Raw genomic sequence first — 17,408 nt, 5'->3', positions numbered from 1 at the left:
ATTACAATACTGCTTCTCTTTTATGTGTTGGTCTTTTGGCCATGAGGTATGTGGGATCTTTGTTCCCCAACTAGAGACGGAATCCATACCCTCTGTGTTGGAAGTCTTAACCACTCGACTTCCAAGGAAGTCGCAGTAATTTTTAAATACCACACACAAAAGGAATGAGACAAATTCCAGGTCTGAGACAAGAAATGCACAAGTCTGAAATGCACTATGGAAGATTGAATAGGATCAAGTCAAAATAAAAAAGGACCCAACTTAGCAGGATTCCCGCTGCCAAAAATAGGACAATTAAGCACCAAAAGCAGTAAATTACTTCATCTCATTAAAACTCAAATGTGTAAAAATCCATGAGTTTAATACAATAGTAAAAACAAAACAAAGCCAAAGCTTAATGCTCATTGGTCACCAACTTACTACTCTGAAAATTGAAAAGGGAAAGAGAGAATCAACCATTTCCTCCACAGAATTGTATTTCAGAGTAACAAATTGGCTGATAAGGGAAATTTCTTCTTTAGAGAACTTGAGCTAATAACTGTGGATGGAATAGTAAAAATTTTAAATACCTGATTTATAACCCTTAAAGTAATAATAAATTAATGGAACGACCATCCATGGTTAAAAACCACTGGGTGAACGATTGATGGGAACTTCCTAAAGGGAAGATTCAAACTGACTTCTAAATTAATATCGTCCTCACTTAAAGTGGAACAATCAAGCATTATGTGCTTCATGATGTGATATAACAAGAAATAGACAGCTCCACCTATGAAGTGTTCTTGCCCAAAGAACTAAGTCTAATGTAATCAAAGGTCTGGGTCTCAATTCCAGCCTAAATCAATGTGTAGACTTTGAATCCTGATGTGAACAGATGAACTGGTGACATTTTGGGGCTAAGCGATAAAATTTGAATATGGACTTAATACTAGAGGACATTAAGTAAGTATTGTTGACTTTGTTGAGCATAATGCTAGAATAGTAGTTCTTTTTCAAAATATATATTACCATGTATAAAACAGATAACTAGTGGGAGCTCAGCCTGGTACTCTGTGAAGACCTAGAGGGATGAGATGAGGTGGGAAGGGAGGGAGGCTCAAGGAGGGGGTATATGTATACTTATGGCTGATTCACCTTGTTGTATGGAAGAAACCAACATAACACTGTAAAGCAGAACAAATGTCTTTATCAGTGACATGTGTTTCTGGAAGTTGCTTTAAAATACTCAGGAAAAAAGTTGGAGGACATGGATGAAACATATTGACCACTTGTTAAAAAAAAAACAACAAAAAAGCATGGGTGCATGCTCTGGATGTCACCCAGTCATGTCTGGATCTTTGTGACCCCATGGACTGTAGCCCACCAGGCTCCTCTGTCCATAGGATTATCCAGGCAATAATACTGGCACACCCAAATAAATATTGTGTGTAACCGCATACAAAGACATCAGAACATGCAGATATACCCAAACTGAAAATGCATTTTTGCTCATACTCTGTGCTACTGTTTTCTCAAGATGCTAAACTGTTAAGTTCCAGGAATTTGGGAAAAGCAACTCACTAAAAAGCAATTGACCAAATCATTTCAGTCAACACTGTACTACATAGCTCTGTGCATAACAAACATTAACCACACACATTAATCAATTAATTTTGTCAGTAATCATTGGTAAAGCTTCACAATAATCAGAAACACAAACCAAAGATAAAATATTGAAGGTGAAAATAGTCAAAGATTGTATGAATAAATCAAATATTAGGTACAACTATTTTAAAAAATCACTAGTAGACATGTAAAATGAAATGTATGTTTTAGATGAATATTGTCGGTTCTTTCTCAGAAATGCATCGTCTTTACATCGCCCAGGCTCTGCGAGTTCAAGGCTTCAAAGCCCATTAAGAACTCAAGATGAACTTACGGCAGTTTTTCTCATCTGAAGCACTGTTGTCATGGCAGTTGTCTACCCCATCGCAGACTAATTCAGAAGGGATGCACCTTCCGTTACCGCAAGCAAATTCTGTTCGGTTACAAGCCCTGAAGTGGCACCCGGCCTCATCGCTGTGGTCGCCACAGTCATCGTAGTGGTCACAGCGATCACTGTACGGCACGCATCGCCCGTTGGCGCAGGTGAAGCTTGTCGAAGGGCAGCTGTGAAACGCTGAGAGGAGGGGGGGAAATATTGAAAAAAAACATTGAAGAAGCTCGCGGATTAAAGCATCATCCCGTTTTCTAAAAAGATACAATCAAGTAAAATAAGACACTTTGGGTTGACCTTCCAAGGCAAAAGCTGCCACACGTACTGCATGCAAAGTGAGCTCAATCTTTAAATTAGCTAAATTAAGCAACTATGGGGTATACTTTTTTTTAAGCAAATGGAGTATTTGACGCAAACGGCAAAGTCACTCCGTTCCTCTACCATCCCAACGTATACGTTTATCTCAGTTTCATGAAAGCATGCAAACACAATGCTTTCATGGGACTGAGGCTCAGAGACGTTAAGTAATTTTCCCAGAGCTCCCCAGACAATAAATGGCATGCAGCATCTCTGCTCTTTCTTAGGTGCTTCCTAATAAAGCATCGAACACTGCTTCACAGCGTATGTATCCGCTGTTGCGTGATTTAAGCAAAGTGCAGTCCAGATTCTCAGGGTACATGTTCTTTGCTTGCAAAAGGACCAAACACTAGGTACGTCGTGAACTCCAAAAGTTCCAAGAGCTCAGCTCACCACACAGAGTCTCCAGCTCATCACTGCTGTCGCCACAGTCGTCGACGTCATTACACTGCGACTGCTCAGGGATGCACTTCCCACTGAGGCAGGTGAACTTGGAACTGTCGCACCGGGTACCATTATCCTGGATACAGTACTTATTGTCGTTGGCCAGGTACCAGCGGCCCTCATGTGGACACTGGCACTCAGCGCCATTTGGACCTGAAGAAAGGTAAGCCCAGAAAAAAGCAAAATATTTCTGTAGCAAACACTGATATTTTCTCCCCCTGAAGAGCACTGGCAACAGCTTCTATATTATTAAACACCCTCTAAGACATGGAAACTCTGCTCTACGTTATGTTTTCATCAATATGAACCACCACCAGTTTCTAATGAATGTGGCTAATTCACCCTAATCTTTAAACCACTATTTCTTATCTTTATTGAAAAATTAACAATGATTCTACCTTCTCAGCAAAATCTGCAATAGTCTCAAAAAGCACATCCTCTTATGAATTTATCGTTCTCTATAAAACATACTTCTGAGGCACACTCTGTTTATTCAACTTATAAACAGTACCTCCTAAGTGAAAGTATTAAATCCTTTAATGAGGAACATTAGTTCATTGATGAAATTTCTATTCAAGACATGATATGCAGCAGCCAAACCTGCATATTTCTTTCTACCTCCATTAAGCTTGAATTAAAAATGTCATTGTAAGAAGGCTCCATATGGAATAGGAAAGAAAAAAAAATCTTCAGTCTTCTTCTCAACATACAAACCCTGAAATCTATTTTAAAAATTCCTCTGAAAACAAAGAGAATCTTTGCTCCTGCTGGAGCTGAATATTCCCTCAGCCTTCCCTACTAGTGGTCATCATTATTATCACTCTCCATGATTCTATCTTTGTGCCCAATGCCTTCAGTTCAGTTCAGTTCAGTCGCTCAGTCGTGTCCGACTCTTTGCGACCCCATGAACTGCAGCACACCAGGCCTCCCTGTCCATCACCAACTCCCGGAGATCACCCAAACTCATGTGCATCGAGTCGGTGATGCCATCCAGCCATCTCATCCTCTGTCGTCCCCTTCTCCTCCTGCCCCCAATCACTCCCAGCATCAGAGTCTTTTCCAATGAGGCAACTCTTCGCAAGAAGTGACCAAAGTATTTACCTGGTGCACAAATATGGCTACAGCCCCCATTAAACCGATCGCAAGGACTGTGACATTGTTGTTGGTCCTTCACAACAGCACGAATACCCTTAGGCCGAAAGGGAAGGGTCATGGTCATTGCAGTCTGACCTGACCCATCAACTTTGTTAGCTCGATAAATTTTCTGAGTGAGCAAGTCAGTCCAGTAAACATACTGGCCATAAATAGCCAAGCCAAAAGGACTATTGGCTCTGCTGACAATGACCTCCCGCAGATAGTGCTCTAGATCCATGCGCTCAATCTTCTCCCTAAAATGAAGATGGAAAAAGAAAATACTAGAATCTAGAAGGATTAAGGTCCTCAACCGGCACCCAATGCCTCAGTGCAATCATGACTTTTACATAAGCCCCCAACTTTCCTTTCAAGTGGAGCGTATGGCAGCAAGAAATGTTTCTTCTGGTAATGGGAGAACTTCATCTCCTTATTAAACAATGGCCTATATAAATGATATCCAAATATTAATATAACCCACAAGTAATCCTACTAAATGAAACAGGAAAAAGAAACGAACAGTGGGAAGTATTGTGAAATAATACACCTCTGGCTTGGAAATAATACCTGTCTTGGTGTCTGGCACATAGTAGTCACTCAATAAAATGTGAATTACTTTTCCCTTCCCACCCACTTAATGAGTTTTTCCATTTGTCATTGACTGTGAGATATCTTCCTAATTTAGACACAAAACATCCCTGCTTTATTTCAAGTGAGAAAATAAAGATAAAGTTGTTAGGTGCTCAGCATCACGAGACCAAAAATCATAAGAAAATAAGCAAGGAAAGTTTAAGATTCCCAACATGCAGATACCAGCCATAATAAACAAAATCATCTCATATCTTCAATCATTAGGATGATGGGAATATATGTAATTTCAGAAGTGATTGAAGAGTTACATGCAAAAATTAGAGCTGACAGAAGTTTATAAAGAAAATATTGCGAAATGGACTGAGAAAAAGCTGGCACAAGAAATAATTTTTCTTTTGAGAAGATGATCAAAAGACAAAGACTGAAGGAAAATGCTTTTACAAGACACTGAATGTTAAAACCCAGAGAAAAGTTACTATCAGTGTACATTTAAAGTCATTCATTTTTTGAGGTAGTTACATGATTATAAACTGAATGATTATATTTATAACCATAGTTGAAATTAACTTGTCCAGTAATGCATCTTTAGATGTCTTTCAGTTCATAATTACTCAGTCTCATGATAGAGATCAATTTTCACAGGTCTATTCACCAGTATTTCACCACATTATGCATATCCCTCTTCTTTTGAACAGGGAGGAAGAAATCTCATCAATACCCACAAGAATAACCAAAGACACATACAGATTAGCATCTGCCCAGTAGATAAGGTTTTGTTCATAGTCCAGAGTGAGCCCGTTGGGCCAGACCAGGCCCCTGTCCACCAAGCTTCTCCGGGAGTATCCACCCATTGTGGCCATCTCGATTTTGGCATTGGTACCCCAGTCGGTCCAATACATGTACCTAGGGATCCAAAAGGAGTCATAATTCACCACAAGGAACTCACTTCTTTTTACTTAAGAAAGACAGCAGCATCCTTTAACTGCAAATATAACAGTTATATTTGACACCAATAGAGCAAATGGAAACTTACTCCATTCCCACCCATACAGCTTGTCCAACAGGGATTTACTGAGTCAGGGCATTAATTTCCTAGTATGCGGCCAAACTTCCTAGGAGCACCAACCAGAGTTCCTTCCCAAGTAAGGTCACTCATGCTCTTTCATCCCTTAATCTGTAGCTACAGTATTACAAGTCCACGAAACACTGGCTCTCTATTAACATAAGATAATTTCAGACCCCGCTCCCTCCAGAAATAAGCAATCATGACATACCCTTGGCAAGGATCTAACACAATTCCTCTTGGCTTTGGAACTTGGGCTATCAGAGTGTGTCTAGACCCATCCGTGGCAATGGACTTAATCATCTGATTGGTGTAGTCACTGTAATAAATTCTTTTATTGATCCAGTCAAAGGCAATGCCCTCAGGACTCCCTATGCCTGGACATACAACCAACAAACACACAAAAAGAAGTCAGAATCACAATAAACATTTTAGAATCCCTGGGTCATCCATGTGTGTTGATCCCACTGCGTCTCTTTCCAAGATAAGCTACACTTAGAGTGCACTTACCCGAAACAACAACAGTGGGAGGACTGCTCCTTGAATTCAGGTTGATATAGGAAATCTGGCCTTTTCCGGATGGCAAAAGTTGTGTGAAGTAGATTCTGTTATCTATGCTGTCATAGTCTAGGGCCACAGCCATTCTTTCCACACTTATTGCTGGGAAAGGTTGGCTATAGTCTTTGGGGTCAAAATGTAAGCTCCTCAAGGAATCATCCAAGGCAAAGATGAGGAAATTTTCTGATGAAATGGCACAGCTCTTGCCATCAGCTTGCAGGGTCCCAAAGGCACAGTCACATTTAGGGATTTGTGATTTAGGCAGAGCAAAGCAGAATTGGGCGCATCCTCCATTATTTTCCAAGCAAGGGTTGTTGTTGACCTCTGCTGGTGACCGAGGCTGGACACTCTGGTCAAAGATGGTCACATCTCTTAGCCAATCAATATTGTCCCTTATCACTGTTGGTCGATCTGCTCTATTTGGTTCCTTGCTGGCTTGGAGGATTTTCTTTAAATTCCTGTCTACCCATATGATAGAATTTCCAAATACAGTGATGGCATAAGGAGCTGGGTAATGACTGCCAAAACGAATCACTTCAGTTTCCCCTCCCTCAATGCTGATCCTTGCAATTAAATCTACAGCATCATCAACCCAATAAATGTAGTTACTGCTATGATCCAATGCCAAGCCCCGTGGTGTGGCAGTGATGTCTGATACAAGCACAGTTCGATTGGTACAGTCAAGAAAAGACCGTTCAATCTTTGGGTTCTGCCCATAGTCAGACCAGAAGAGGTATCGATTCTTGGGGTCCACAACAATGTCTCTGGGCATATCCACTATGGTTTTAAGGAGAATGTGGCGGTGGGTGGTATTGATCCTTAGAACTTCTATCAGTGTTTCAGATCTAAAAGCATTGGTGAAATAAAGATTTCCTGCGGGAAAATGAAAGACCATGCTGATTAATGGCAAACCAAGAAAAAAGAAGATAGCTCTTGTAAGATAGAGGTTTGAGCCAGTATATGTTGTCTTTGCCAGGAGGATAAATATCTCAATTTAGGCTTAGAAAAATAAATATTTACTCTTAGGAACTAACTGTTCCTAACTGTTCCTACACTGTTTCTAACTAGTGTAAATGTTTTCATCATCCCATGGACCTTCTAAAGTCACCAAAATTTGGGCATTACAGAACAAAGTAAATGTTAGAGCAAAAAAAGTATGGTGGGAAGATAGTTTACAATACATAAATGAATGGGCATAGCCGTGTTCCAGCAAAACTTTACTTAGCATGGGCTACATTTGGCCCATAGGCCATAGACTGTTGACAGCTGTTTTTCAATGTATTATGAAAAACTGGATAGTAATTCAAAATTAAGTATATAAATCAGTATAGAAAAGTTAATATAATGTTGGGTCAGGCATTTCAGTTAACTACAACAAAGTACCTAATAATCAAAGGGTTTTCATAAATAACAAGAGGAAGCAATTAAGAATTCAGCAACTACAATTGCTCAGCTTTAAAATAAATGATTGCCATTTTATGGTTTATATTTTGATATTCCTTTCTCTTTGAAAATTTAGACATTTCTAATTTAGAAATTAGATGTTCCTTTAAGGGTGAAATAAATCCACATAATTAAATATTTCTTTCCATTTTGCCAACGACTCAGTAAATAATCTATAGTGAGATCATCTATAATGAATCTGTCAACTGAAACACTATCAATAACAGGCACAAGGCTGTTACATTGATTCTAAAAATTCAATTCAGCTTATCTTAAATAATCTCAATAAACATCTAGGAAAATAGATCTGCCACACATATGTTAAACTTTATAGTATAAATTAGATGACAGAAATGCAAACACAAAAAGCTTTTCAATAAAATCACTATACAGCTTACCCACCTGCTACCCAATCCACTGCAATACCCCGGACTCCATTTACTCCTATCCCATCTGTAACGATGTTTGTAAAATTAGATCCATCTGGTTTGATTCTACGGATTGCATTATTAGATGCCACAGAGATGTTAAAATCACACCAATAAATAAAGCCAGAAGATACATCCACATCCACATGCAGTGCATTTCGTCCTGGAACATTAAAGAAAAGATTATTAAACTATGCTCTAGCTTGAATTAGAACTTTTAAAAATGTTTGCCCTTCCTCTCTAACCCTCATTCCAAATCCCCTTTGCTCAAACCATGCCCCGATTATGAAATAAAACTATTTATTTCCCAGTTGCAATGAGCACAACTACCCCCAGATCTTAGTTTCTAAAAGCCACTTCTCACAATAAAGAGTACTGGCTTCTGAGAGAAATGGTTAAGCATAGGTTTGGGAAGGGAAGGTACAAGGTAAGCCTGGAACATATTTATTAGACCAGGAAGCAAGGAAGCATTCAAACACTAATGGAATCATGTCAAAAGAATACAGACAGCAGTATAAGAGGCTCTTCCCAGACAAAATGGATCAATAGGAGCATCAAAAGAACAATTATGCTAAAGGATTCTACACTGAATTAAAGAAATAAAAACTTGAGTGTATGTGATAATAAAAAGGAGAGAAGAATGAATGTAGAAGGAATGATAAAACAAGAAAAAGAACCATTTTGCAATTCCCAATTAAATCATCATTTCAGACAAAGATAAACACCAATGAATAAAAGATGCTTGGGGGAAAAGATATTCATAGGGTATCAAAGTATACCCTATGAATACCCAAAATTTTCATATAAATTGTAGAGGGGTAAAAAGGCATACCCTATGAAATACCCAAAATTTTCATATAAATTGTAGAGGGGTAAAAAGGCAGAGATTTCATGGTGATCACCATTACCAGGTGATCACACTTAAGTATCAATTGTGGCAAAATGTTAACGATGGTTGAATCTAGCAAGTATAAGGGTGTTCACTACACTTTTCAACTTTTCTGCATTTGATATTTTTCAAATATCAAATATTTGCTTTCCAAATGCAAAGCTGGATGAAAAACTTGCTGACTGTATAATATATTTACAAGATGGTAACTTAGATGACTTTTTAGACATAGGAAAGCAGAGATCAATCATGAGCACATGTGAATATGGTTATCAAGCAGGATAAACATGCTTCCTTACATGCCGAATCCAAACATGAAGAAATGCTATATGGCACCAAGGACTTCAACATGGCATCAAGTGGAGTCAAATGTTACTTGTATTGGAGGAACGTACCTGGGCCTGCCACTGGCACCATGGCTTCTGAATGATCGGACAATTGCAAGCTAAAGCCCCTGATTGTCCGCAGCGTGGAAACAACAATGAAAGAATTGTATGGAGAGCAGGTCTGATGATCAGGATTGAGTTTAAATCCAGTGGCGCAGGCACAGGAGAACAGTCTTCCTGGTACAGGCAGGCAAATTTGCTGACAGGCATTCATGTTGTTGCTGCAGCCATTTGAGGATTCAGAGCCTAAATGAAATCACAATTAGTTTGTAACTTTTCACCCCATCTATTTGCCACCCAGTGTCAAATTTTGGGGTCATTATAAAAGTCAATAACAAAATATGGAATCTGAGTTAACCTAAAAACAATATTGGAGAGCCGAGTGCTTATAGAACTAACACACAGAAGTTTAAAATAGGACCACAACCATGTAATAGTTTATGTTATATCATAGTAGAGAATGGAGTACCAATTGTTTTTCTTCCACCAATCACTCAAGAGTTAGAGGAATAACCTATGTACTACCATTTAAAATTCTATCAATTTTAATTATATGATCAAATATGTGATGGATATTTGATTTAATGTATATTAAATAAGGATACTTGAAGTTTTTTTGAATACGCAATAAAATATCAAGTGACAAACCTAGGTTATAGGACAACAAACAAATTACTTGATCATCTTAGCCTAGATATTTCAAAATAAAAAAAATTATCTCTAGATCATAATACTAATTTAAAGGGGCAAATCAAAAGTTACATCATTTCAAAAAAGCACACCTAAGAGTACTCCTTTTAAGATTAAAAAAATTCTATTGTGTTATTCACTTTTCCAGTAGGTATCCAACCTCCAATGCTCCAGTAACTATTCTAGTTACTGGGTAGAGAGCAAGAAACAAGACAGACAAAATACCTGTCCTTATAAAGGTTACATACTAATGAAGAACTCGGACAATAAACACATACATAATTATGTCAGGGAGGGCAATAAAACAAAAGCAAAGTAAAAAGTGATGGGGAATGAATGGGAGAAAGTTTACTCTGAAGTGAATCAGGCCTTTCAGATGCCAGATTAGTCTTTGACACTTAGCCATGCTGGGATGATTTGAGAGAATGGCATTGAAATATGTATAATATCATATAAGAAACTAATCACCAGTCCAGGTTCCATGCAGGATACAGGATGCTTGGGGCTGGAGCACTGGGATGACCCAGAGGGATGGTATGGGGAGGGAGGTGGGAGGGGGGTTCAGGATGGGGAACACGTGTACACCCGTGGCGGATTCATGTTGATGTATGGCAAAACCAATACAATATTGTAAAGTAATTAGCTTCCAATTTAAATAAATAAATTTAAATTTAAAACTATATATTTGGGGATAATTTCTATTTCTGTATACACACAGGTTTGTGTGTGTGGTGGGGTTGTATGCAGACATGTAAGTGCATAGATATATTCATTGAACACACATGAATGTATGTTTCAGGGACAAATACTCACCACGTCTTTGGTAAATTTTAAGGCCCCTGAGATCTGGGAGATTATTTCTCAAGACTACTTTGTTGGCCCCTGTAGCCTTGTCAACTCTTTCAATGACCTCATATTCTTCATCGGAGTAATAAAGGAAGGGGCCATGGACAGCAAGTCCCCAGGGGTAGGAAAGATGGTTTACCAGGATCATTCGATTTGTTCCATCCACATTTCCTCTTTCAATCTGAAAGGTTAGAATTTTTGCTATTGACTGATTCATGGTAAAATGAGGCAAATGTTTAAAACTAATATTCACTAAATAATGTTTCACACGTAGATAGCATTCTATCCTTCCCAGGGGTGTTTCATATCTATTTCTCACTATATGTGATAGTCTCACCTATACCAAGTGGTGGGTCAGACAAATGTCACTGTGCTCATTTCACTGATAATGAAGCTGAAGTCCAAGTAAGCCAGTCAACCTTCTCAGATGGCATGGTGAAAAATAGGGAACTAATCCCTGCATGTGATATTCTGGTCAAGGATACTGTATGCTAACTGGCCCTGGGTTTAATGTCATCACCAACCATTTCTGCAATGGAGATAGGAAATGTACTCAACACACTCACAAAAGACAGCAAGACAGCGCTATTAAATCAGCACAGTAATAAGTCAGCCTCAAAATGACTCTGGTGAACTAGAGAAGAACTCAAGAATGAAGTTCCTAACAGGAAGTGATAAGCAGTCTGCTCTGGAAGAAAAAAAAAAAAAAATATATATATATATATATATAGACAGAGTTGGTTTGATCCTCCTCTGTGTCAGGATCTGAACTGATTGCTGGTGAGAGAGACAAATGGGTGTCACTCCCTGCCTCTCTCGACAAGGGAATCCAGCAGTTACAAGAGCAGGCTATGTCCTGGAAACCAACAGAAATTCCAGAAGGGTGCAGCACAAGGGAGATAATCTCTGAGGAGAGCTGCTGAGGGAGTAACTGGGACCAGATGAGCTGACCACACTTGGCTCAGGAATTTGGAGCTACTTATCTGGGCCAGGGCTCAGGGTTCCTTGCAGTTTTATGAAGACCACATGCCTCCATCATGAAAGCAGTTTCATTAGCGAGATAGCTAGAGAGAAGTGGTTCGGAATGGTGCAGGTGGCAGAAAAGGCTGGACCTGAGAGAAGACGCTCAGGGACAAACTGCTGGGATTTTTGTGATGACTAAATAAGACATGCTTATTAGAGTGAAGGAGGAATATGAGGGTTCTAGCCTAGGAGAAAGGATGGAAGTCACACCACCAACCGGCTCACAGATTGCGGAGGGCAGAGCAAATGTGGAACAGGAAGTGGGAGCTGCTGGGCAGTCTGGTCTGGGACATCCTAACTTGTATGCAGAAATCACAGCATGTGGCAAGTACTCCTGAAAAGGGCTTTCACACACATCACTGCATTTCTTCATTATAATCACATATTAAGAGTGAGATGAGTCCTCGTCAAGCTATCATGAACTGAAAATCAAATCTACTGGACCACTTTTTGAGAGCGTCTATGTCATAAACAGATCTGAAATCACTCCTGTTCTCTAAAGCAAGGAAGCAACTAGCACACATTCAACAACCAAAACAATACTGTAGCTGATCAATAATTATTACTGAGTACCTTCTTTGTGCCTAGTTCCAGATCGGCTGCATAAGCACAGTAGTAAAGATCAAGTGTTATTTCTGTGAATGAATGAAATTGTATACTTCCTATTTTTTATTGCAGATTATAATGAACTTCATCTTGAAGTTTAAGATGACCAAGAAAGGGAGTCCTCACACATTACAACTACCAGAAAATAATAGGCATTTGTGAACAGATGCTTATTGAGCTCAGAAGCTTTCTGTTTAAAAGAAAAGGCTCTTGGAGGACAAATGTGGAATGAGAAATGGAGTTTATCTTGAAGAAAAAGTAAGAATAAGGGAAAAAATAACATTCTGTAAAGAACTGGACTTCAAGGAAAGAAGTTATTGAGAGAAAGGACAATAAAGCCCTGGTGCATGTGCGTGCATGCCAAGTCGCTTCAGTCATGATGTTATGGACTGTAGCCCACCAGGCTCCTCTGTCCATGGGGTTCTCCAGGCAAGAATACTGGAGTGGGTTGCCATGCCCACCTCCAGATCTTCCCAACTCAGAGATCGAACCCACATCTCTTCCATGTCTCCTGCATTGGTAGGTGGGTTCTTTACAACTAGTGCCACCTGGGAAGCCTCAAAAGTGGCTGAGATTGTTTGAGAACCACTGCCAGACAACTCAGAACAATGGATGTCAACTACCCAAGTTCTGCAACGAAGACCAACAGACTAAAATGGGGCACATACCACTCCCGTGCTGCTGACTGCCCAGTAGAGTTTTTGCTCCTCAATATCAAGGGTGATAAATGCCACATTTTCAAGGCTCCCAGTAAAGAGAGTTCTTGGAGATTTGCCATCCATGTTAGCGCTGGCAATCTTGGGGGGAAGGCCACTGTTGGTTCCTCGGTCTGACCAGTACAGTTTCCTACAACCACGAAAAATAAAGGTATTGAGTGAACCTTTTTCACTATGTATTTAAATGAAAAACAAATCTTTCTTGTCCTCAGGATATGCACCATTCAATGGAGGAAGTCTGAAATGTCAATATCCTGTTACATAGAGCGTGGAGGAGTCCATAACTAGTGTTCTCTAATGTCTGTATACTTCCCAGTTATTACTGGGACAGAGGCCACTTAAAATGAAATCTGACACAGGATACCATTTTCCACTGGTGGACAATCCCTTTAGCTTGGTCACACAGGAAGTTCATGGACTAAAAAGCCTGTATCAACAGTCAGTTCCAGACTCACATACTGCTAAGCACACCAGAAAAGAAAGAGCTAATGCAAAAGTATTCAAGTACCTCCCTGATCACCTCTTAGCCTTCTTTATTTCTTTTCCAAATCAATTACCACAAGATAAGCTACTTAATTTTCCAATTTTCATGATGGAAAATGGAGTGTATACACATGAATCCTAATCAGCACACAGAATTACCAATTTCATTCAAATATGTGAAGGTTGCTTTCCATTTCCATTGAGTACATAACTTCTAGACATGAGTCAAAGTTTTCATTCCTTTCAAACTCACCTCCTGCTTCACCAGACAGCCTTCTCAAACTCTTCTACGATTCCGCAAAGCCTTAATTCCAATCATCTTTATTGGCATCTTTCTTTCACCATCAATCCAATATACCCTTCCCATGAACCTACTCTTCAATTCTAAACTTCTTTACCTCTAAGTTCTCAAACTCTGAAATTCAACCAAACTCTTCCATCTCTTCCTTTCTCCTATTTTACTTCTTCCATTGAACCTATCCTCTGCCCTTAAAATTTGTCTGAGCTCTCAAACCTTCAGGCCCTCTATGCCTGGACCTCATACCATTTTAACTGTTTTAACAGTACTCTTATTTATTCTCATGATCTCCTTAACTTGCTAACTGCTCACCATAAGTTCCTGTCATTATTCTCTCTCCTCTCCCATTTCAGGTTGCCAAAAGTTTTCTGGACAAAGTCACAAAACTCTTACGAATTCTGAGTTCACTAAAAATTTAAGCTACTTAACCTTAGCTAAGAACTCTCATCACTAGCTAAACATTTTCTTTTTCCCCTGACTCTTGCCACTCCAATCGTGATTAATCTTTCTAGATAGAATGATAGATTTGTTGCCACTCCAATCCTGATTAATCTTTCTAAAATACAGATTAGGTTCTATCATTCCTTTCCTCCAAATTTCCTGCTGGCTCCTTATTTCTCAAAAAAAAAAAAACACAGTACAACTCCTTTGCATGACATTAAAGCCCCTCCCTGATTCATCCCCAAGTGGCTTTAGCTGCTGTATCTCTCCCATCTAGTCAACTGTTTTTTACTTGAAGTCTCTGGTTCCAGCCCTCTCTACACAACCATGCTAAGTACCACCATGCTTCTGGGCCTCCACTGCTCTTTGGCCTCAAGTACCACTTCTCAGCTGCAAGCCATCCTCCATCTACTGGTGGTCTTCTCACCCTTCAAGGTCTATTTAAAGCTTTCCACATTCATTCAAAGTCAAAATATATAATTGTTCACTCTATTTTAAAATGCCTGAAATTCTTGCCTGTTTGAAATTCAGGGTTATTAATTTGAAAAATACATATCACATATAACTTAACAGTTATTTCTTTCATACCGAGATCTATATTTTCTTTTTTATATGGTGGTGGTGGTTTAGTCACCAAGTCGTATCCGACTCTTGCAACCCCATGACCTGTAGCCAGCCAGGTTCCTCTGTCCATGGGATCCCCCAGGCAAGAATGCTGGAGTGGATTGCCGTTTCCTTCTCCTTCTTTTTAATATAATTTCTTTCTTTTTTTTTTTTGGCCATACTGGGGCTTTGCTGTATGCGAGCTTTACTGTAGTTGGGGCGAGCAGGGGCCACTCTCGAGTTGTGGTATACAGGCTTCTCATTGCAGTGGCTTCTCTTGTTGCAGAGTACAGGCTCTAGGGCATGCAGGCTTCTGTAGTTTCGGCTCCCTGGCTCCATAGCACAGGCTCTATTGTTGTGGCACACAGGTGTAGCTGCTCTGTGGCATGTGGGATCCTCCCAGATCAGGGATCAAACCCACATCTCCCACACCAGCAGACGGATTCTTTACCACTGAGCTACCAGAGAAGCCCTGAGATCTATATTTTTCAAATGCTGGCATATGAAATCAGAAGAGGTCCTATGTTTGAAATCTTCTATTTTATCAGATCATAATACTAACCAAAGTGCTGCTGTATAGAAGACATATGCTATTTCTGAACGAACACTCACCCATTAATAGGATCGATAGTTATGCCAACTGGCAAACCAACTCCAAGACTCGTCCCATCATTGGTAATCAGGGTTTTCCTGTAACTGACATCTCCTCGAAGTGCCACAACCTGTATAAGAGGAAAATAAGAAAGCTAAGGTGAAGGAAAACTGAAACACACAACAAATTCAAACTATGATTGGGGTGAGTGAGAGAGTTTGCATGGTAGATAATCCCTAATTGCATCTCAGAGCTATGAGAAAAATCAGCTCAATAGAAAATGGGAGTAAGAAAATGATATCACCTCTCAAATTTCTATTTGCAATTTATCTAAAAATCCAGGAGAAGCTATTTACATGGATCACTGCCTGAGTGAAACTACAAAATGCCTTCAGAAAAAGATGAGAACCATCCAAAGGGAACCCCACAGGTCTCCTGTGCCCCGATGACTGGACCAGAGCACCCAGTGGTCCATCACTGCAAACACAGTTGAGCAAACCATCTAATTCACTTGAGTGAGTTCTGTGCCACGTTAACGGCCTGAGTGCCAATGCCGGCCCTGCCAGATCCTACATGACTGACTACAGGACCTGAAGCAAGTAAGTTCACCTCTCTGAACTGTGTTAGTCAAGTGTGAAGATAATGGTCCCTTCTGCATAGAGGTCCCAGCAACATGGGACAATTCATGCAAAGTGCTTTGCCCAGCACCCAGCACGACTACAGTCAGTGTGTTTTATCGACCTGTTCATGGGAACCCACTATATAGCAGGCATTATATTAAGCACTATCAGATTTAATCCTCACAGTGACTTCATGAGATGGATGCCACTATTATGCCCACATAAGGTAATAAAGAAGAGGCTTAGAGAGGATTTGTGGGCTTCCTATTGTTATGTTTTTAAGCAATCTTGCTTGAATTGTTATAACTACAGTGTTATACCACTGTGAAACACCACTGAGAGATACGCATACTGGACCAGAAGCAGTTTCTTATAGAAACAAGGCCATTTTAGTATGCACTTGAGACAGTCTGAGGTGAGAAACACTCGTAAGAAATAAGAAAACGCCTCTTGATTTGCACAAAGCCTTTTCTATAAAATCGTATTTCCATACAAACTGATTATTTATGCTTGTTTCTATCTTTGCCTTTCTATCTATATACATCTTTCTCCCTCCCTCACTCTTTCACATGAGAAGGCAGTGGCACCCCACTTCAGTACTCTTGCCTGGAAAATCCCATGGATGGAGGAGCCTGGTAGGCTGCAGTCCATGGGGTCGCTAAGAGTTGGGCACGACTGAGCGACTTCAGTTTCACTTTTCACTTTCATGCACTGGAGAAGGAAATGGCAACCCACTCCAGTGTTCTTGCCTGGAGAATCCCAGGGACAGAGGAGCCTAGTGGGCTGCAGTCTATGGGGTCACACGGGGTCGCACAGAGTCAGACACGACTGAAGCGACTTAGCAGCAGCAGCAGCAACAGCACTCTTTCACACACACACACACACACACACACATCCTTCTCTCCCTCACTCTCTATTTTTCTCTCTCCTGTGTAGCAGCTTTTTCTCCTATTTGGATTAAAATAAGTTTTTCAATTTGCCTCTTTCTGCTACAATTTCTCTCCTTTTCCTAAGGATGTCTTCGGTTCAAAAGAAAGTCTCCTTGTTTTTTTGGAATAGCTGGAGCTCTCTGGCAGACAGCCTTTCTGAATGTTTCACGTTTCAATTACAAAATTGCTTTCAGTGAGTGAGCACACAGCTACCCCTAGTGGAAAAGCTGGAATTCAACATGAGTTACTCCTACTCTGGTAGCTTAGTCAAGAATCTGCCAGCAATGCAGGAGATC

The 17,408-nt window shown here is 40.0% G+C and overlaps 1 protein-coding gene across 1 annotated transcript in view; it reads right to left on the bottom strand.

The window, feature by feature from the left end:
• LRP2 (LDL receptor related protein 2) overlaps window positions 1-17,408 on the bottom strand; it is a 178,421-nt gene that overhangs the window by 51,487 nt on the left and 109,526 nt on the right. The window contains exons 34-44 of the mRNA XM_006059973.4: window positions 15,584-15,693; window positions 13,099-13,276; window positions 10,769-10,982; window positions 9,275-9,511; window positions 7,965-8,153; window positions 6,072-6,992; window positions 5,773-5,938; window positions 5,243-5,401; window positions 3,878-4,164; window positions 2,726-2,929; window positions 1,919-2,158 (exon numbers count right to left, since the gene is read on the bottom strand). Of these exons, the coding sequence (XP_006060035.4) occupies window positions 1,919-2,158; window positions 2,726-2,929; window positions 3,878-4,164; window positions 5,243-5,401; window positions 5,773-5,938; window positions 6,072-6,992; window positions 7,965-8,153; window positions 9,275-9,511; window positions 10,769-10,982; window positions 13,099-13,276; window positions 15,584-15,693 (2,905 nt within the window). The remainder of the gene's footprint in view (window positions 1-1,918; window positions 2,159-2,725; window positions 2,930-3,877; window positions 4,165-5,242; window positions 5,402-5,772; window positions 5,939-6,071; window positions 6,993-7,964; window positions 8,154-9,274; window positions 9,512-10,768; window positions 10,983-13,098; window positions 13,277-15,583; window positions 15,694-17,408) is intronic.

This window comes from Bubalus bubalis, chromosome 2 (assembly GCF_019923935.1).
Source record: "Bubalus bubalis isolate 160015118507 breed Murrah chromosome 2, NDDB_SH_1, whole genome shotgun sequence".
NCBI lineage: Eukaryota > Metazoa > Chordata > Mammalia > Artiodactyla > Bovidae > Bubalus > Bubalus bubalis.
This window is presented reverse-complemented; position numbering and strand designations above follow the sequence as displayed.